Source organism: Durio zibethinus, chromosome 4, assembly GCF_047325235.1.
Source record: "Durio zibethinus cultivar Kanyao isolate XHJ-2024 chromosome 4, ASM4732523v1, whole genome shotgun sequence".
NCBI classification, from domain to species: Eukaryota; Viridiplantae; Streptophyta; class Magnoliopsida; order Malvales; family Malvaceae; genus Durio; species Durio zibethinus.
This window is the reverse complement of record NC_143165.1, coordinates 1,133,084-1,155,592: the sequence shown is the minus strand read 5'-3', so window position 1 is coordinate 1,155,592 and position 22,509 is coordinate 1,133,084. Positions and strand designations below refer to the sequence as shown.

The window sequence follows — 22,509 nt, the reverse complement described above, 5'->3', positions numbered from 1 at the left end:
TTTTCATTTTCTTTTTACTTTTGGCAGATGGGAGGGAGTTGAAAACCGCATTTCTATTCTGCCCATCTCAAAATTTTTAAGATTCAAAAAATTTGAGATTCAAATCTTAACACTTAAAACATTTCTCTTATCCTTAAATTGTGACTTCCTTCAAATAAAAAAATAAAAAACTTGAAAGGATGTTGTATGTATGTATATATATGTGTATGTGTCTATATACACACACACATATATATATGAACAACATATTGCAAGGGTTAATGTCAATTGATGTTTGATTAATCATTTGAAACATGACGTAAAACATTAGTGTTACTTGAAAACTAAGAGAAAGATATAAAGAAAATAAAAATAAGAGTATTAGAGTAAATGATTTGCTCATTGATGTAATTCTATAACTGCTTGTTTATTGTAATTATTTAGTTAATTATTTTTAATTTAACTTAATATTCATGATCGGGCAAGCATGGAGCCCACGTAAAGATTATGAATATATAATTAACTGCTTCTCAAAGCCATCTACTCCAATCAGAGTATGAAGATTATGTTACTGCAAATAGTGCTAGCGTTGCCCGTCTTCTCTCTATTGGCCTCATTTTTTCAGCATTCTTTGCTCAAGAATGATAATTGGCCTCACAATTGGAAATTTATGTGGATTTTTATGCAGTTGCTTATCATTTTGTTCTTACGCCAAGCCCTTATGTTGACCAGAGATTCTGGAATGATGCAGGAGTCATCAGCTTTCATTAATGGAAGTAAAAGATGACACCTTTGGAAAATTTGTTGCACCATGGTAGCACCTCGGTGGGCATTTCCATATTTATGCTTGCATGTGATACCATACAAATACTTTTACAGACAAATATTGCCAGATGCTTGGGATACTTCCATTCATTCCTTTTTCTTTGGCTAAAGGGTCAAATATTTTGAATAAAAATGCTATAATCATCCAAATTTTAATTGTTTTAGTTTAATCAATTCAGTCATCGAACATCTATTTTCACCGATTGAAATCAGGCTCAATTTGGGTGAAAATAGATATTTAAAAATTCAATTGGATAAAAATAGATGTTTAAAAGTTTATTTGACCAGAAATAAAAAATTCAGGGCTTATTGATTACAAAGAAAAAAATATTAAAAGTTTAAATAATTTGCAAATGTTGTCAGATGCTTTGTCCTTGATGTCACCACCGATATCAAAGATGTTTCTTCTACCTAATCTTTAATTGTAATAACAAGTTAGCTTGTTCATCAATGTCTTGGATGAAAATTTTAGTCTTTATAAATTTTGTCTATAACCAAATTCCTGATTCTTGTTTCAGCCTTTATGAGCTACATGTGTTATCCACATTTCCACAATGAGGCTGTTCTTGACTTCCATGCTGAGAACATGCAAGTCGTTTTTGTAAGTAGCAATTTCTCAAGTTGTATTCAATCAAATATATATGTGCCAAAATTGGCTAAAAGTCTAGTGGCTTAAATCCTTTACATCTCAATTATAGAACTCGGAAGTAAATGTAAATGTGATTATGAGTTCCTTATTTTTGTTTTTCCCTTGTTTGTTTTGTCCATTTTGTTTAGCATTTGATATCGCTTTGATTGTTGCCATATGATAATCCTTAAAAGCTATAAGCTTCTCTTAGATAAGACATCTATCATTAAATATAATACAGTAATACGATACAAAAAAATATGAAAATATTATAATTTAAAATTTTAACAAAAATTATATATAGATTTAATAAAAATAAAAAAAATCTTGCTTTGTATTTGACATGTAAATACAAATTTTGATATAATAATTTTTTTTATTTTACATTTATTTGATACTAAATAATAAATGAAGATAGATACATTAATTTACAAGCAATAGGATTCCTCGTTCTTCAAGGTTAAGATACTGGTATATAAATGTACACATCTAAGTCTACAACAAAAACTAGCATTTGCTTTCAAGATGAAGTCTTAAGTTGTAATCAATAGGATTTTTTTAGGACAATTTTTTTATCCTTTCAAACTATAAAAAAAAAAAAGGAAGGGGGGGAATCAACAAGCAAAAAATCTTGCATTTGTAATGTATATGCTTGAATTGGGCTACATGATCTGTGGCTTTGTTGTTAGACCATTTTAGAACATCAAGAAGGAAGCAATCATACTTAAAGTGTCCAAAAACAGTAAAAATAATATTGCTATTCATTATATGATCATAAGCTCCTATTGCAACTTACTTTTACTAGCTATTTGTTTCTTTTTTTTTTTTTTTTTTGCTCCTAAAAAAGTTGTTATAAATCAAAAAACAAATACTATTGAAAGAGCTCATATTTGATTAAAAATAAATAATTTTTACTATCCATTTAAATTTTTTTGTTTCTTAAAAGCGTAAAAGTACTGCTTTATTTTATTAAAAATTGTGCATGCTATTAATTAAAATCAAATGCCCAAAATTTATACAAACTCTTATATAAACCATTTGCACATACCCCAACTTTCTGATGTGGGAAGCCTGCCAAATGCCAGCTGCAGGCCCTACTTACCAGGAGCACTCGTGGACGACGTTTGATGAGTCCATTACTAGCAACATGTAGGGGCAAAATGAACACACATTTTATTTTTTTATTCAATGATAAGACATGTCACTAACTCAAAATCGATTGGTTTAAGTTAATGTAAAATCCCATATAAACCACACACACACACACAATTTTGTTTTCCATAAAAGTGAATGTATGTATTTAGGCGTTATCAAAGAACAATTTATCAATTTAGTTAATTCTTTTTGCTAAAAATCACAAAAGACTATTTTTTTTTTTAATGGCATGGATTTTTTTTAATTTAATACGGTATATCCTTTTTCAAATTAATTCAAATGAATTTATTATGTTGAGTTTAATAAATTTATAAAAAATTATTTTTTGACATCGTTTCAATGGAATCAAACCCAAAAATTTTTTTTAAAAAATAACACACTCTTTATATCACTTAAATTAACATCAATTTTTTTCTCCTTTCAAATTATAACAAAAATGGGGAAAAAATCAACAATCAAAAAATCTTGCATTTGTAATTTACATGCTTGAATTGGCCTGAATGATTTGTGATTTTTTTGTTAGACCATTTTAGTACATCATGCAAGAAGTAATCATCCTTAAAGTGTCCAAAAACAGTAAAAATAATATGGCTATTCATTATGAGGAAATTCTTGTTTTTTTTTCTCCTAAAAGTGTTGTTATAAATTAAAAAATAAATATTAGTGAAGGAGCTCATATTTGATTAAAAATAAATAATTTTTAGAATGTAATATTACCCATTTAAATGTCATTGTTTTTTATAAAAAGTAAAAGCATTAATTTTGTTATCATAAAGTGAAAGTATATTAATATATATATATATTATATGCATTATCAAAGAACTCATCGATTTAATGAATTTTTTCAAAGTTTTATGCGGTAATTTTTTTTTGAATTGATTCTAATAAATTTATTTATATCAAATTTAATAAATTTATAAAAAAAATATTTTTCAACATCATTTTAATGAAATCGAATCAAAAAAATAATAAAAAAATAATTCTCTTTTATTACTTAACATTTATTGGTAAAAATAGTTTATATTTTACATAAAATACTCATCAAGCACAAAAAAAAGAAGGCAGGCTTATGGAACTTTCCTTTATAAAAAAAAGCTATTATTTATGAAAAAGATCCTCCAACAAAACAAAACAAAACATGTCAACATCATCTTTGTGCTAATCTTGTCACGGGAGAAAATGAATAATATAAAACTATTCTAATTATTAGTTTTTACTTATTAATAATTATGCCTAAAGCATTTTAAGGGATAGGCATGTTCTCTTCCTTTTTTATTCAATAATTTAATATTTTTCAAATAATTATTTGATTAAAGGCAGCTTATCACTATTATTTTAATTAACAATTATAGAAAAGAACAAAGGAGGCAGGTTTGGTTTGTTATCCTTTGCAAAAAGTTTGTGCCTTGACAATGATCTTCCACCTTCAAGAAGCGTTTTTGACTCTCAAGAGTAGGTTTTTGACAATGATCACCCCTTTGAATTTATTTAACAAACTACATTAAATCATTTATTTATGGGTTTCTTTCTAATTTTATAAAATAAAATGGAATAGGAGCCTATAGACTCTGATTATTTTATAAATAAATAAATAAATTCAAAAAATAAATTTTTATTTAATTTTTAGATATTATTAGGATAGTAGCAGTACATTATAATAATTGATCGAGTAATTTATTTATATAATTTTTTTAAAAAAATAATATTTAGTAAATTTAAGATTGAAATTTTTATTTGTTTATTTTTTATATATAAAAATGTATCATTAATTGAATTAAAGATATAAATTTTATTTTGATAAATTATTTTATTAAAAAATTTTAAAATAATTGACAACATTCATCCAAGAAGAAAAAGGAAAACAAAACTAACACTTTAACAAGGAATCCGAATAAGGAACGAGTAGTTATAATCTTTACCACAATGATCACCAACGACCTTATTTTCTGGTTCAGCAGCTACATTTGATGGGGCACACAGACGAGCTTTATAGTCTTTCTCAATCCGCTAAAAAGGAAAAATCAGATCTTCTTAAAAATACTCTCTACAAGCAACATAGTACTTTTAGCAAGCTTCATGATAAATTGACTGACGACAACTAAATTTCTTCAAAAACAGTGAAGCATTGGACGTAGATATTCCCCACAACAGTTCTGCGTAGTATTTTCAACCAAAACAAGTTAGATCTGACACAACAAGTTCAAGACAACAGTAACAGAGATGGAGAAAGGTAAATGCAAGATTACATACTGGCAATTTCTTGCCTTTCTTTAAGTTGCGATGAAACAAGGAAGAAAAGCATTTCTAGTAGATTCATCCTCCCATTGCAGCTCTTTCCACCACTTTTCGTTTCCTGCAATGCTGATTGTGTTTGTTTTTGCACTGTTAGAGTTGAGTGGAAGTCTCCTCAGCTTTGGGCAATGGCGAACATCAATTTTCTTGATACATGGGAAGGGGAGTGCATTCCTGTAAATGCCTTTCAATTTTGGGAGCTCCTCTAAATTAAGATATTTAAGTGACACAAATGGGGTTAAAGTTCCTACAAGCCCTGCCACCTGACTCAGTTTTACCTCACTGATTATTTCTTCCATTTCATTGCAGCCTGCTACACTAACATCCCTCAGATTTGGAGCGAGAACAAGCCATGTTATGTCCCTCAATTTTGAGCATGTGTATATGAAAACAATGTGAAGGCTTTGGAAGCAATGTTGGGTTGCAATCACAGAGGTTTGAATGTGGCTCTGTGCTTTTATCATTCTTCCTTCCACTGCCCACTCCATCTTCACTTCTTCCAAACTTTCACATTGCCCAACTACTAGACTATTTAGAGACTCAATATTCGCTAAAGATAAAATATTCAATTGCTTTGAGTCCTTCCACATCTGAAGCCCAATTTCTTCAGTGTAGTTGTGTAATCTTTCTGCATTCAAATATCTATCAAGAGCAAAAGCACTTGTTATAGACAAGGTCAATGCATTCAAGTGGTTCAAGCACTGCAATTCTTCTAACAAGCATTCATTACTTTCTTCTGCTGCCACATCGAAAGGATAAGAACTAATCATTCTCAATATTCGCAGCTTTAAGAAACTAGATATCAACCCTCTTGGGATTGTGATGCGACGGAATATGCAACTCAAGTTCAAACACTTTAGCTTTCGTAAAGCCTTCAATTCAATTGGTAGCTCTCTTATATTTGTACTTGATAGGTCGAGATATTCTAGAGATACCAATTTTGCAATCCCCACTGGCAATTCTGTTATACCAAGACTTCCTCTAAGGCTTAGAACTTTTAGGCCACACATAAATTGGAAGAAATCATTGTGAATCACCTTCAACTGTCGATTACAGTCGAGAAACAAAGTTTGAAGATCGGGACAGTTAGGTGGTTCTGTTAGATTTTCAATCTCGTTTTTCATCAATGACATTCTTTGCATACCTTTCCATCTACCACCCTCTGGCATTTGAGTCAAATGATAACCTGCTTGCACAAAAAACCTCCATTTCTCTGCTTCACACGTACATGCTATCCACAAACTCATGTCACGAATCACATCATGCATTTTTATATACCAATCATCTACTCCTTCCAGTAAACATGCATGAATGAGAGAACCAATGATATGGTGTCCTTGATTTTGAGCTTGACTGCCATGTTCATCCAAAAATCCTTCTCCTATCCACAAATCTATCAGCCATTCTTTATCTATTGGAAAATCTTCTGGGAACAAGCTACAATATAGAAGGCAAGATCGAACCATGTCATTTGGCAAACTATCATAACTGAATTTTAGAAGAGGATATACCTCTTCGCCCATGTTTGGAAAAACAAAATTGGCTGATTTCTTCAAGACTTCAATTGTGTATTTCCATTCCCTGGGTGTGTTCTTGCAAGCCATGGCACGACCGATAGTGATGAGTGCAAGCGGTAGTCCTCCACATTCTTTGGCCACTTCTTGAGCTAGCCCACGAATATTTGGATGACTATCAAAGACATCTTTACCAACATGTTCCTCAAACAATTTCCAAGCCTCTTCTTCAGGCAAACATTGCACTTGAATCTTCTCATGAGCTCTCATTTGGCCACAGACCGCAGTAGAACGAGTTGTAAAAATTAGTTTGGAACCATTTTCTTTAGTCGGGACAGGTATTCCTATCTTGGACAGGCCAACTCTTTCCCATATATCATCTAACAATAATACAAATTTCTTTTCTCTCAAAATCCCGTAGATGTCTGTAGCTTTCTCTTCGGGAGCTTTATCATTCCAATTTCCATTAAAAAGGCCAATCCTCTTTGCAATATCATCTTGGACCTTTCCAACATAAAATCCTTTAGACACCACAACCCAAATAACCACATCAAATCCACCTGATGAAACACCAATCTTGTTATTGATTTCAGTCAAGAGCCTAGTCTTGCCAACTCCCCCAACGCCATATAAGCCAATAATTCCCACATGCTTTTGTTCAAAGGCACTCCAGACCTTATTGAACATGGATTCCAAGCCTACGGCAGAGTCACTCGGTCTTTCAACCACCGGAGCTGCAGGTGCCTCCGTAGCTACCACTTCAAAAGCTCCCTTCCCCTTTAGATCCTTAACATGACGTAGTCTTTTGGCCACTATTTTGCTGAAATTGAGGGTAGACTTGCAATTCTTGGAACAACAGCCTCCCAAGCATAAATTCTTGATTTCTTTGGGACCATCAATAAGCAGTGCATCAACTTCCTTTATCATAGTTTCTGCCCTTGAAAGCCATCCTAGAACTTCATCCAGCGGCCTCAATTTTTGTTTTAAATCGATGTTGACTTTCCTCATCACATCATTCCTTCGCTCCTTCAATTCGTCCAGAGCTGTGTTCAAGTCGGCAAGGTTTTCTTGAAGATGGCATGCGTCGATTACTTGTCCAGCAACACAATCCCAGCAGCGGGAAATTATGGTATCACACGACAAAGAAATCGAGAAAACGTTCCCCATAGTTTTGCACAAGACTATAATTCCAAGAAAATGATTAAAAATACTATTGAAAGAGCTCATATTTGATTAAAAATAAATAATTTTTACTATCCATTTAAATGTTATTGTTTCTTAAAAACGTAAAAGTACTGCTTTATTTTATTAAAATTAAAACACACTATTAAGTTAAAATCAAATTAACTGACCTAATGCAAACTCTTATATAAACCACTTGCACATACCCAAAATTTCTGATGTGGGAAGCCCGCCCAATGCGAGCTGCAGGCCCTACTTACCTGGAACACTCGTGGACGACGTTTGATGAGTCCATTACTAGCAACATGTAGGGGCAAAATGAACACACATTTTATTTTTTTATTCAATGATAAGACATGTCACTAACTCAAAATCGATTGGTTTAAGTTAATGCAAAATCTCATATAAACCACACACACACAATTTTGTTATCCATAAAAGTGAAAGTACGTATTTAGGCATTATCAAAGAACAATTTATCAATTTAGTTAATTCTTTTTGCCAAAAAATCACAAAAGACTATTTTTTTTAGTGGCATGGATTTTTTTAATTTAATACGGTATATCCTTTTTCAAATTAATTCATATGAATTTATTATGTTGAGTTTAAATAAATTTACAAAATATTATTTTTTGACATCGTTTCAATGGAATCAAACCCAAAAAATTTTTTAAAAAAATAACACACTCTTTTATATCACTTAAATTAACATCAATTTTTTTCTCCTTTCAAAGTATAACAAAATAGGGGAAAAAATCAACAAGCAAAAATCTTGCATTTGTAATTTACATGCTTGAATTGGCCTGAATGATTTGTGATTTTTTGTTAGACCATTTTAGTACATCATGAAGGAAGCAATCATCCATAAAGTTTCCAAAAACAGTAAAAATAATATGGTTATTCATTATGAGGAAATTCTTGAGTAATGATAAGCTCTTATTGCAACTTACTTTTACTAGCTATTTGTTTTTTTCTGCTAAAAGTGTTGGTATAAATTAAAAAACAAATACTAGTGAAGGAGCTCATATTTGATTAAAAATAAATAATTTTTAGAATGTAATATTACCCATTTAAATGTCATTGTGTTTTATAGAAAATAAAAGTATTAATTTTCTTATCATAAAAGTGAAAGTATATATATATATATATATATATATGCATTATCAAAGAACTCATCGATTTAATGAGATTTTTTTAAAGTTTTATGCGGTACATTTTTTTTGAATTGATTCAAACAAATTTATTTATATCAAATTTAATAAAAAAAAAATTTTCCACATCATTTTAATGGAATCGAATAAAAAATCATAAAAAAATAACACTCTTTTATTACTTAACATTTGTTGGTAAATATAGTTTATATTTTACATAAAATACTCATAAAGCACAAGAAAAAGAAGGCAGGTTCATGGAACTTTCCTTTATAAAAAAAGCTATTATTTATGAAAAAGATCCTCCAACAAAACAAAACAAAACAAAACATATCAACATTATCTTTGTGCTAATCTTGTCACAAGAGAAAATGAATAACATAAAACTTTTCTAATTATTAGTTTTTACTTACTAATAATGATGCTTAAAGCATTTTAAGGGATAGGCATGTTCTCTTCCTTTTTTATTCAATAATTTAATATTTTTTCCAATAATTATTTAATTAAAGGCAGCTTATCACCATTATTTTAATTAATAATTATAAAAAAGAACAAAGGAGGCAGGTTTGGTTTGTTTTCCTTTGCAAAAAGTTTGTGCCTTACAATGATCTTCCACCTTCAAGAAGCGTTTTTGACTCTCAAAAGGAAGGGTGTTCAACCCTTTGAATTTATTTAACAAACTACATTAAATCATTTATTTATGGGTTTCTTTCTAATTTTATAAAATAAAATGGAATAGGAGCTTATAGACTCTGATTATTTTATAAATAAATAAATAAATTCAAAAAATAAATTTTTGTTTAATTTTTAGGTATTATTAGGATAGTAGCAGTACACTATAATAACTGATCAAGTAATTTATTTATATAATTTTTTTAGAAAAATAATATTTAGTAAATTTAAGATTGAAATTTTTATTTGTTTATTTTTTATATATAAAGATGTATCATTAATTAAATTAAAGATATAAATTTTATTTTGATAAATTATTTTATTAAAAAATTTTAAAATAATTAAAAATTTTTTTTTTATTTTTTATCAAAATTTTACTTCAAAATAATATAATCATACGTCTTCGTTAGAGAGTGTGACAACATTCATCCAAGAAGAAAAAGGAAAACAAAACTAACACTTTAACAAGGAATCCGAATAAGGAACGAGTAATTATAATCTTTACCACAATGATCACCAACGACCTTATTTTCTGGTTCAGCAGCTACATTTGATGGGGCACACAGACGAGCTTTAGAGTCTTTCTCAATCCGCTAAAAAGGAAAAATCAGATCGTTTTTAAAATACTCTCTACAAGCAACATAGTATTTTTAGAAAGCTTCATGATAAATTGACTGACGACAACTAAATTTCTTCAAAAACAGTGAAGCATTGGACGTAGATATTCCCCACAACATTTCTGCGTAGTATTTTCAACCAAAACAAGTTAGATCTGACACAACAAGTTCAAGACAACAGTAACAGAGATGGAGAAAGGTAAATGCAAGATTACACACTGGCAATTTCTTGCCTTTCTTTAAGTTGCGATGAAACAAGGAAGAAAAGCATTTCTAGTAGATTCATCCTCCCATTGCAGCTCTTTCCACCACTTTTCGTTTCCTGCAATGCTGATTTTGTTTGCTTTTGCACTGTTAGAGTTGAGTGGAAGTCTCCTCAGCTTTGGGCAATTGCGAACTTCAATTTTCTTGATACATGGGAAGGGCAGTGCATGCCTGTAAATGCCCTTCAATTTTGGGAGATCCTCTAAATTAAGATATTTAAGTGACACAAATGGGGTTAAAGTTCCTACAAGCTCTGCCACCTGACTCAGTTTTACCTCACTGATTATTTCTTCCATTTCATTGCAGTCTACTACTTTAACAGCCCTCAGATTTGGAGCGAGAATAAGCCATGTTAAGTCCCTCAATTTTGAGCATCTGCTTATGGAGAAATGGTGAAGGCTTCGGAAGCAATGTTGGGTTGCAATCACAGAAGTTTGAATGTGGCTCTGTGCTTTTATCATTCTTCCTTCCCCTGCCCACTCCATCTTCACTTCTTCCAAACTTTCACATCGCTCAACTACTAGAGTATGTAGAGACTTGATATTCGCTAAAGATAAAATATTCAATTGCTTTGAGTCCTTCCACATAGCAAGCCCAATTTCTTCAGTGTAGTTGTGTGATCTTTCTGCATTCAAATATCTATCAAGAGCAAAAGCACTTGTTATAGACAAGGACAATGCATTCAAGTAATTCAAGCACTGCAATTCTTCTAACAAGCATTCATTACTTTCTTCTACTGCCTCATCGAAAGGATAAGAGTTAATCATTCTCAATATTCGCAGCTTTAAGAAACTAGATATCAACCCTCTTGGGATTGTGATGCGACGGAATATGCAACTCAAGGTCAAACACTTTAGCTTTCGTAAAGCCTTCAATTCAATTGGTAGCTCTCTTATATTTGTAGATGATAGGTCGAGATATTCTAGAGATACCAATTTTGCAATCCCCACTGGCAATTCTGTTATACCAAGACTTCCTCTAAGGCTTAGAACTTTTAGCCCACACATAAATTGGAAGAAATCATTGTGAATCACCTTCAACTGACCATTATTGTCGAGAAACAACGTTTGAAGATCGGGATAGTTAGGTGCTTCAGTTAGATTTTCAATTTTGTTTTTCATCAATGACATTCTTTGCATACCTTTCCATCTTCCACCCTCTGGCATTTGAGTCAAATGATAACCTGCTTGCACAAAAAACTTCCACTTCTCTGCTTCACACGAACATGCTATCCACAAACTCATATCACGAATCACATCATGCATTTTTATATACCAATCATCTACGTCTTCCAGTAAACATGCATGAAGGAGAGAACCAATGATGTAGTGTCCTTGATTTCGAGCTTGACTTACGGTGTCATGTTCAGCCAAAAATCCTTCTCCTATCCACAAATCTATCAGCGATTTTTTAGCAATTTCAAAATCTTCTGGGAACAAGCTACAATATAGAAGGCAAGATCGAACCATGTCATTTGGCAAACTATCATAACTGAATTTTAGAAGAGGATATACCTCTTCACCCATGTTTGGAAAAACAAAATTGGCTGATTTCTTCAAGACTTCAATTGTGTATTTCCATTCCTCGGGTGTGTTCTTGCAAGCCATGGCACGACCAATAGTGATGAGTGCAAGAGGCAGTCCTCCACATTCTTTGACCACTTCTTGAGCTAGCCCACGAATATTTGGATGACTATCAAAGACATCTTTACCAACATGTTCTTCAAACAATTCCCAAGCCTCTTCTTCAGGCAAACATTGCACTTGAATCTTCTCATGAGCTCTCATTTGGCCACACACCTCCTTAGAACGAGTTGTAAAAATTAGTTGGGAATCATTTTCTTGGTTGGGGACAGGTATCCCTACCTTGGATAGGTCAACTCTTTCCCATATATCATCTAACAATAATACAAATTTCTTTTCTCTCAAAACCCCGTAGATGTCTATGGCTTTCTCTTCGGGAGCTTTATCACTCCAATTTCCATTAAAAAGGCCAATCCTCTTTGCAATATCATCTTGGACCTTTCCAATATAAAATCCTTTAGACACCACAACCCAAATAACCACATCAAATCTACCTGATGAAACACCAATCTTGTTATTGATTTCAGTCAAGAGCCTAGTCTTGCCAACTCCCCCAACGCCATATAAGCCAATAATTCCCACATGCTTTCGTTCAAAGGCACTCCAGACCTTATTGAACGTGGATTCCAAGCCTACGGCAGAGTCGCTCGGTCTTGGAACTACCGGAGCTGCAGGTGCCTCCGTAGCTACCACTTCAAAAGCTCCCTTTCCCTTTAGATCCTTAACATCACGTAGGCTTTTGGCCACTCTTTTGCTGAAATTGAGGGTAGACTTGTAATTCTTGGAGCAACAGGCTCCCAAGCATAAATTCTTGATTTCTTCAGGACCATCAATAAGCAGTTCATCAACTTCATGTATCATAGTTTCTGCCCTTGAAAGCCATCCTCTAACTTCATCCAGCGTCCTCAATTTTTGTTTTGTATCGATGACGATTTTCCTCAACACATCATTCCTTCGCTCCTTTAATTCGTCCAGAGCTGCGTTCAAGTCAGCAAGGTTTTCTTGAAGATGGCATGCGTAGATTACTTGTCCAGCAACACAATCCCAGCAGCGGGAAATTATGGTATCACACGACAAAGAAATCGAGAAAACGCTCCCCATAGTTTTGCACAAGGTTATAATTCTAATGACTAAAGAAGAAGACGAGTGTTTAACAACGAGAGGGAGAAAGAGCAATAATAAACTTGAATCAAAGGCTGTTGAATCAAAGGGTTTTTATTTTTGCTTGTCTCAGTCAACAACAAGAGAAAGGAGCACAATAGCAGGCAAGCACAAAAGCAGATAGGCAAACAACAACATGGGTAACTGAGTAATTAAATATTAATTTCTTAGTTAGTGGAACGGGAAATTTTGATGAACTTTTGATCAAATTTATTAAAATTTCCTTTTCATTAAATGTGGAACTGTGGAAGTCAGCATGAGGATATTTCCTCTGCTCTTCCTGGCAAGTTGTGGTAAATATTCACTTTTCAATGAATTTAAATTTTAAAATATTTTTATTTTTACTCTTGAGAATTATTAATTTAAAATATTTAAAATGATTTTATTCAAAATACATATCAGTTTTTTTCACTTTCTAATAATTGATACTAGAATTGGTAGAAAAAAAGGTATTTTGAAAATAGAAAAATAAATTTTGGAAGCAAATAATTGATAAAAAAAAAGTGGGTATTTTTTTTAAATAACGAAAAGACATATATATCATTGATTTTATATTGTTATAACAATTTTATTTTATTTTTTATAATTGCTAATAATTGATTGATTTGGTATTAATTTACTCATGACATCAAATTTAATAAAAATTTTATAATAGTATAGATATTAGAAAATTCCCCAAGTACCCCCGGGTCACTCATTTTTTTTTTTGATGAAATATAAATCATTTAAAATTTTAATTTAATAATAAATATATATGCTTTTTATACAAAAATTTAAATTCACACATTCTCAAATAAAATAATAATTAATTAGTAAAATAATTTATAATATTTAATTATTTAAAACATAATATTTTAATATAAAATAAAAATATGATTTAAATATAATTAATAGTATGCATATGTGATTTTAATTTATTTTGAATTTTTAATAATTACTTAAATTTAATTTTCAAGCTAAAAATATATATATGCATATATTATTTTCAAAATATTCTCCATTAAATCATTTTTTATCTTAAGAATAATTTTGAAAAAAAATCAATAAAAATTATCCGCTTCCAATTATTGAAAAATTTTATAATAATATCTTTTTATTATTATTATTATTATTATTATTATTATTATTATCAATTTTTTATGTAAATGAATAAAATCATTAATCTTAAATTTAACATTAAAAATATACATATATAACACGATTTATATATGTAATAAATGGTAAAAAGTAAACTATACAATATTCCCAAACACTTTATTAGTTTAACATTTGACAAAACTTAAAAATTTGGATTTAAATGGGCTAAAATTACTTAACCTTTACTTACTCATATTTCTTTTTTAATTTTCTAAAATGTTACAATTTATTCTAGTATAATAAAAGCGAACTAAACCTTTAGCTTTCATATTCCCTTCTTTTCCTTGTTTCTCACCTTTAGTCGTTGCTCACCAACCTTTCTCTTCTTTTGTTTTCCCTTTTTTTTTTTTTTTTTTCTTCTATTTTTAAATCTCTTGAGCTTATCCTTCCTCTCATTTTTTCTTTTTTATTTTTTTTAGTCTTTCTAATCTACTTTTCATTTTTATCCTTCCTTTATTTGATAGTTGATTCTAATATATAGGATTGATGGCTGGTTCCCAATGCCAGTAGGTAGAGGGGCTAAGGATTTTTTAGGTTTTAAATTAGTATACCTGTACTATTATTTATGAAAAAGATCCTCTAACAAAACAAAACAGAAAAAAACCAAAATATATCAACATAATTTTTATGCTAATCTTGTCAGGAGAGAAAAACAATAATATAAAACTTTTCTATTATTAGTTTTTAATTATTAATAATGTTGCTTAAAGCATTTTTAAGGGGTATGTATCTTTTCTTCCTTTTTATTCAATAATTTAATTTTTTTTAAAATAGTCGTTTTATTGATGGCATCTTATCACCATTACTTTAACTATTATAGAAAGGAACAAGGGAGGTAGGTTTTGCTTTGTTTTGCTTTGCAAAAAAGCTTTCGCCTTGACAATGACAAGCTTTTTTGAGCTCTCAAAAGGAACGTGTGGACCCTATCTAACTTTTGAATTTGTTTAACGCACTACATTCAGCTTTGTCTCAGAATGAGGTAGCTGGTATACTGCTGTCAACAGAATTTTCCCATTTCTTGTTGGGTTCATAAATAAGGAAATTTCAATTGAATGAGAATTAACGTCAGTTCTTGAAATTAAAATTTTCTCCTTTTTTTTTTTTTTTTCTGTTTTATAGTCTTACAGTTGTGGGTTTTGAGAAGTGTGCGTGGCTTTTTTTTTTTTTTGTGAATTTAAATTTATTATAAATAAGATATAAATAATATATTAATACTCATAAATTATTCAAGTTCAATTCGAATAAAATTTAAATTTAATTCGATTATTATTAAACTAAGTTTGATTTCAAGTAGTTTGATTTATCAAGCTAGTCGAATTGAACATCTTAATATTTGACTTAGGTAATTTGTAAATTTAATCAAACTTTTAAATTTTGATATATTTTTATAATTTTAATTAAAAAATTATTATTTTACCATTATATATATATATCACTTCAAACTCAAACTCAAGTTCAAACACATAATTAAATTTCTGAAATATGAAAAAATGAAACTCATTTTTATTAAATAAGTCTAATTGAGTAAACTCAAATAATTTAATTTTTATTTTTAATCAAATTTGAGTGAAATTTTGAGCAACAAATTTTAAATTGAATTCGAATTTTTAATTATATCAACTTAGTTCATTTCAATTACACATTTAATTATGAGATTATGGGAAGGTAATTTTTATTAATTTACAAGAGACGATATAAATAAGCCCGTTTGGATCGATCTAAAAAGGAATATACTGATCAAAACTCATAAACTTCCTACCACTCATAAAAAAAAAAAATTCTATCAACAGATGTACACTCTTAATTTAATTCTCCTTTTTTTTTCCGACTCTGTGTATGATTTTCAAATTACAATTTTCCACTTCAAACATTACTTAAACAGTTTCTCTTGTTATTGGAAATGTGAAATTAATCTTGTTCAATTAATTTGCAGATGAGGCATATGGGGCCAATAGCATCACTAGCAGTCAACACATCAGATAACATTCTATACTCAGCTTCTTTTGATAGAACTGTGAAAGTTTGGAGAATATCAGACTTCAAGTGCATTCAAAACATCCCAGCACATTCACAGCCAATCAATGCTGTTGTTGTGGCTGACGATGGAATACTCTAAACCGCCTCTGATGATGCCACCGTCAGAGTTTGGCGGCGAAACTTTTCTAGAGGGAGTGGCCACATTCACTTATGGTAACCCTCCCAGCCAAATGCTCACCTGTTAAAACTCTAACTGCAGATGGGGGAGTGTTATATGGAGGGTGTACCGATGGCTACATATACTACTGGCTCAAGGGCTGGCTGTCAGGCTAACTGCAGCACGGTGGCGCTCTCCAGGGTCACACTCATGCAGTTATGTGCCTAGCCAGTGTGTTTAATTATGTGATTAGTGGCTCAGCTGACTCATCTTGCCGGGTTTGGACGAGGGAACAAGATGGTCAACATGTATATCTAACAGTTTTACTAGGCCATAGAGGACCAATCAGATATGTTACTGCATATTTGGGGCATTCAGGGGAGGAGGTTGAGGATGGTTGCACAATCCGCACAGGGAGTCTTGATGGAGTCCTCAAGGTATGGCGCCTAACACGAACAAAAAGTGCAAGTGGAAACAATGCAAAATATGATTGTTTTGGGTTGGACGATGGAGTTTTAAGTAATTTTTGTTCGGAGAATACGTATAATTCTTAATCACAAGACTGCAAGCAATATTTTCTGTTTGTTTGTACCAATTATCAAGATTTTGTTGTATACTAATAAGCAATAGTCTCGTAGATAGAAAAAACTTACATGAAACTTTATAAATGAAGTTCGTAAAATTTTTTATTAAAAATGAGTAAATAAAAATTAAAATAAAAAATTCAAACTGATATATTAAAAGATCTCTTCATATTGATCAAACGAATAAAATTTAAAAAAATTATAATGAATTTCGATATATTTACTAAATAGATACTTTTAGTAAAAATATTAATAGAATTTTTTACGTTAAATAAATATCAATAAATTTTAAATTATAAATAATATTTTTAATAATTTTTTAAAATATTATTTATATTCATATTAAACTTAATCTATTTTTAATAATTTTTTCATCTATTTTTTTAATCTTCATATCATTTTTTATTATTATCTAACCATGTAAGTATGCATGCCCAAATACTGTACCATGTGATCTTTGTCATGGGTTTCTGGAATTGCTGGTAAACAGGATCACCGGTCTCTATCCTCCATAAGACCTCGTTCTTTTCCTGGGGTGTAGAGACAAGGCAGAAGCGGCAAAGATTGGGGATTTGAAAACATCTTATCTCTTTCAAGGTGCTGGAGTCATAAATACTAATAGCAGAGTCAGTTTTCGTCACCATAAGGCTCGAACCATCCTCACTAAACTTGGCACTAATGCAAGGAACTTTCTCAAGCTTAGTCCCAGGTTTATTATTATTGTTGAATGGAGGTTCATTCCTGATAGGGGTGTAATAAACCCAAGTAGCTCTGACTTTATGTGCAATTTACTATTTAAAATTTGATTCAAATTCAATTAAATTTTAAATTTTAAGTTTAAATTTTAAAAATAAAAATCAAAATTTTTAAATTTACTCAATTAAAATTGTTTATCAAATAAACAATGGAACTCAATTCCTAAATTCAACTTCAAACTTAATTATTTATATTTAAATTCGAATTTAAATTTGAATTAATATATATAAATATATAAAGATAAAATGATAATTTTTTAATTAAAATAATTCAAACTTGATTAATTATGTTCAAATTCGAATTCAAACTTGAATTAATATATATAAAGATAAAATAATAATTTTTTAATTAAAATATACAAGTTTGATAAAGTTTACGAATCACTTAATTGAATATTAAAAAACTTAAATTTGACTTATTCAATAAGTTGAACTGCTAAAACTTAAGTTTAATTTGACAATAATCAAATTAAATTTAAATTTTATCCAAATCAAATTTAAATAATTTTTATGCATTAATATATCATTTATGCCTAATTAGAGCAAGAATGATCTCCTGTTGTCTGATTACACAAAGGATGAAAAAAAAAAGACAAAAGATAACAAATTACATAAAGATTAATTCTAAAGCGAAGCATGAACATGATCATGAAGTACATAAAATCTCCAAAGCTGGTGAAATGTCCTCTACCGTAGCCATTGGAGGCTCAGATAAGTAAAACTGCAAAATCCAATGTCAGTAACAATTCATGCACAAATTTTGTTCATGGCAACTGAACTTCACTCTAAATTTACAATAACCAGATAAAGATACATGCAAATTCACTATATTTTTACTTGAAACAAAATAAAAAATCAATCTTTCAATCAAATTCGATGAAAATGACAGGAAAAACAAAACCTTTTATCGTAGGAGATGGAGTCATGGAGAATTTAATTTTTACAAAAATATATAAAACCACCTCCAGATATAACAATCATCAAAATTTAGACAGCAGCTTGGGCTGCAATCCTCTTCCTGGCTTCCTTAATGATGGACAACTTGATAGGCTTGCCCTTAGGAAGTGAAACCCATGGCTTTGTTCCTTTACCAATTGTAAATACATTGCCCAGACGAGTTGCAAACTCATGCCCAGCAGCATCTTGAATGTGGATAGTCTCGAAGCTACCCTTATGCTTCTCCCAGTTCTTGATCACTCCTACACGCCCCCTGTTCCTTCCTCCGGTGACCATGACAACATTCCTGTCATCAAACTTAATGAAATCAACAATTTTGTTGATCTCTAGGTCAAGCTCGATGGTGTCATTAGCCTTGATCAGAGGATCTGGGTAGCAGATGGTGCGTCCATCGTAGGTGTTGAGGTATGGAATACCCTTCTGACCAAATTGGACAGACCTAACTTTGCATAGCTTAAACTGCAATGCATGAGACCAAAAGAACATGGTCAATCATGACAACACAAGCAACAAGACAAAAAAAGTAAGATAAATTTAACCACTATTCAATAACAGTAACAGGAAATATAACAAATTGAGGTCCCATTGATACAAACCTTGGTCTCATCAACTGTGATGGCATGAAGGTGGAAACGACTTTTTGTGTCATAAAGGAGATGGATGTCCTCATTTGTCTTGGGAATTGACACAACATCTGGAAGTAGTAAACAAAGAATGGTTAAGAAAAGATTCAAAGAGATTAATGTACAAAAAGGAGTCAAATCCTGAAAGAGGAACCATCAAAGTAAATCCAGAAAACTCAATTATCAGAAAATGACAGCCTAACTAATCCAGCCTCAGTAATCGATGTAATTCAAAAATTAGAGCAACTACCGCAAGAAAACTTTAGTGTATGATCTCAAAGGCGTGGAAATCAGAGAAACTGAACTTATACTTTGTGGGAGCTTGTAATAATCCACGTAATTCAAAAATTAGAGCAATTACCACAAGAAGACTTTAGTGTATGATCTCAAAGGCGTGGAAATCAGAGAAACAGAACTTATACTTTGTGCAAATTTGTAATAATCCATGTAATTCAAAAATTAGAGCAATTAACAAAAGAAGACTTTAGTGTATGATCTCAAAGGCGTGGAAATCAGAGAAACTGAACTTAAAATTTGTGCGAGTTTGTAATTTTAGAATATAAAAACTTCAATTAATCCATGAAATACAAACTCTACCTACCATGAAACCAGCAGGATATGTCTTATCTGTCCTAACCTTCCCATCTACCATAACATGCCTGTGCATAAGAATGGCAATCACTTCTCTATATGTTAGAGCATACTTCAATCTGTTTCATAGAATGAGAATAAGTGGCAAGCATTCCCTCGACTTGTGGGGTCCAGATGACGGCTCGGGTGCCTGCACAACAAAGATCAAAAAACAGAATTAAAAGGCAGCAGCGTCAAACTGGTAAGGAAGCAAAAGGTTCAAGACGATAACATACAAATGCGCGCCGCCAAGCTTGTCAAGCATCCAATGCCTAGGGGCATTGAGCCTCTTCAGATGCTTCTTCAACCCTCTAGCCTGCAATAGACAAGTCAAAAAGAAAACTTCAAATATAGTCACAATGCATAGACTTTTTTTGGTTAAGCAGCAAGAGGTTAATGGGCGCTGCCCACTACATAGCCAGACCTAAGAAATTCATAGAACATTACCTTTCCACATCCTTCCAACGGATTCAAACCTGAGCAACAAAGAGTGGAACACACTCTTTCCCACTTGAGCCAATCATCCGTTTGTTACAATGCATAGACTTTGAAGCAGAAGAATTTCCACATTCAAAGAATAACTTGACCCAAATCTAACACAACAGAAATTCTAGTAATTCAAAAACCAAAAGCAAAACATTTCACCATTTCAAAACCACCATAAAACATATTCAAAAGAAAACATGTGATCTAACATTCCATTCAAACTACACTTCCTATTTCTCCATATGTGAAACAAATATTTAAAAGTCTGAAGCTGCCATTGCCATCCAACAGCCAGATATCAGTAAGACATGGGAAAAAAAACCCAATTTTATGAATGCCCAAAAAAACCCAATTTTAGCCAAAATTAACATTACAAAACAAAAGAAACAATATTTCCATTTGTTTACATAGATAAAAGCTATAAAAACATGTTAAAATTACACAGTAATTCAACAGAAAGCAACCAACAAGAAACTTGAGAATTGAAATGCAAAGAGTTAAGAAAATCAAAGTGAGTGAAGTGAAGTTCAAAGCAGAGAAAGAAACTAACCATTCTGATGGGATGCGGCTGTCTTCCCTGAAAACCATTACTTTTCCTAAACCGTCATATATATATATATATATATATATATATATATATATAGAGAGAGAGAGAGAGAGAGAGAGAGAGAGAGAGTGTGTGTGCGTGTGTGTGTGTGTAGCATTTTAGGGTTTTAACGGACTTGAAGTGGGCGGGCTGGATGGTTTCTCAACTTTTTATTTTTTTATTTCCCATCATATAAAATCAAATGTTTATTAAATATTTTTTTAATTTATAAATTGATTAATTTAATCCTTTTCACTTTGTAAATTTGAATTATCTTTTAATATTTTTAAATTTCAACTAAAATTTTTTGCTATTTCTCAATGATTTATTCTATTAATTTTCCTAACATAATCACTAATTAAGTAAAATTTATTCAAACACATAACTTTAAGTGATAATCGAATTATTTAATTTTTTTAAGAAGTTAAATTTTCATGAATTATAATATAAGTTTAGTCATTTATAATCTGTATAAAATCTTTGGTTTAGATATCAAGAATAAAGAAATACTAACTTAATTGGTAAATTGAAAAAAAATCATATATTGCTTATAAAAAGTATAAAAATCATGGGACAGATATGTCCACTTATTCTATAAAATATGCTTATTCTTTTTTTTTTTCACTTGCATTTGAATTTTGTTATTTTCTTTATCGGACTATTTTGGCTCAGTGAATCACTGAATTTTTTTTATTTTTTTTTTGCTCTTCAAGTTAAATTGTGGAAACAAAAATGTCACTATAACTTAATTTTTATTTTTTATTTTTCTTTTTAATTTTTTTTAAAAATTATAAAATAATAAATAAATAAATTTTAATATTATATAATAAATAAATACATTTTAATTGTTTATTAACAAAACATTATTTGACATAAAAAATACTTTTTTAATAATTTATTAATTTTATAAATATTAAATAATTTAAAATTTTGTTACATGTAACTTTTTAGTTTAATATCCTTAAAGATCATTTTTTCTTCTCATTATAATTTATTTTATCATCATCACTATTTTTATATCTAAATACATATCTTATAACTTATTTTACTCTAATCATTACAGTAATCAATCTTATCTCAATCACTGTTATTAATCTCATCAGAACCATCTTACTGCCGATTCAAATGAGACTAAATCAAGATGATAGCCCAAGGGAGAGATTATTTCTACTTCAATCTCTCTTTTTGCGAAAAAATATAACAGAAACATAAATATATAACAATTAATTTCATGAAAATGGAACACTACTAATTTCATTGAAATATTTGAAGAGCATATCAACTATAATTATTGGATTATAATTTTTTTGAAACATAATAGTCACATTATATTTAATCAATCACAATTTTTGAAAAATTAATTAATTATAATATAATAATTTTAAAAAAATATTTTTAACATGGGTCCTTACATAATTTTTTATTATTGATTGAACAATCTGAAATCAATCCATGTTCGACAAATTTAAAGTTTTAAACTCATTTTGATTCGATAAAAATGATATTTTTTAAATCAAGGCCAATAATGATTAATTTTGATTCTCAACATCCAGCTAAAACCTATTTATAAGCATAATTAAAAAAAAAAAAGTCA

The 22,509-nt window shown here is 30.4% G+C and overlaps 1 protein-coding gene and 3 pseudogenes across 3 annotated transcripts; 1 reads left to right on the top strand and 3 right to left on the bottom strand.

Moving 5' to 3' along the window:
* Window positions 1–4,356: 4,356 nt before the first annotated feature.
* Window positions 4,357–7,704, bottom strand: LOC111288634 (disease resistance protein RPS5 pseudogene; annotated as a pseudogene). Its single transcript, XR_016341334.1, has 2 exons — window positions 4,838–7,704; window positions 4,357–4,740 (listed from the first exon to the last, which is right to left on the bottom strand). The product of XR_016341334.1 is annotated as a disease resistance protein RPS5 pseudogene (transcript).
* A 2,172-nt stretch (window positions 7,705–9,876) lies between these two features.
* On the bottom strand, window positions 9,877–13,323 carry LOC149519013 (putative disease resistance protein At5g63020 pseudogene; annotated as a pseudogene). The gene has a single exon (XR_016341333.1). The product of XR_016341333.1 is annotated as a putative disease resistance protein At5g63020 pseudogene (transcript).
* A 2,707-nt stretch (window positions 13,324–16,030) lies between these two features.
* On the top strand, window positions 16,031–16,926 carry LOC111288636 (protein JINGUBANG-like; annotated as a pseudogene).
* Window positions 16,927–18,444: 1,518 nt separating this feature from the next.
* LOC111287616 (small ribosomal subunit protein eS4-like) lies at window positions 18,445–20,835 on the bottom strand. Its single transcript, XM_089758950.1, has 5 exons — window positions 20,291–20,835; window positions 20,080–20,159; window positions 19,811–19,994; window positions 19,187–19,284; window positions 18,445–19,049 (listed from the first exon to the last, which is right to left on the bottom strand). The coding sequence occupies exons 3-5, from the start codon at window positions 19,878–19,880 to the stop codon at window positions 18,621–18,623; spliced, it is 597 nt and encodes a 198-aa protein (XP_089615076.1). The 5' UTR covers window positions 19,881–19,994; window positions 20,080–20,159; window positions 20,291–20,835; the 3' UTR covers window positions 18,445–18,620.
* Between the last annotated feature and the right edge of the window lie 1,674 nt (window positions 20,836–22,509).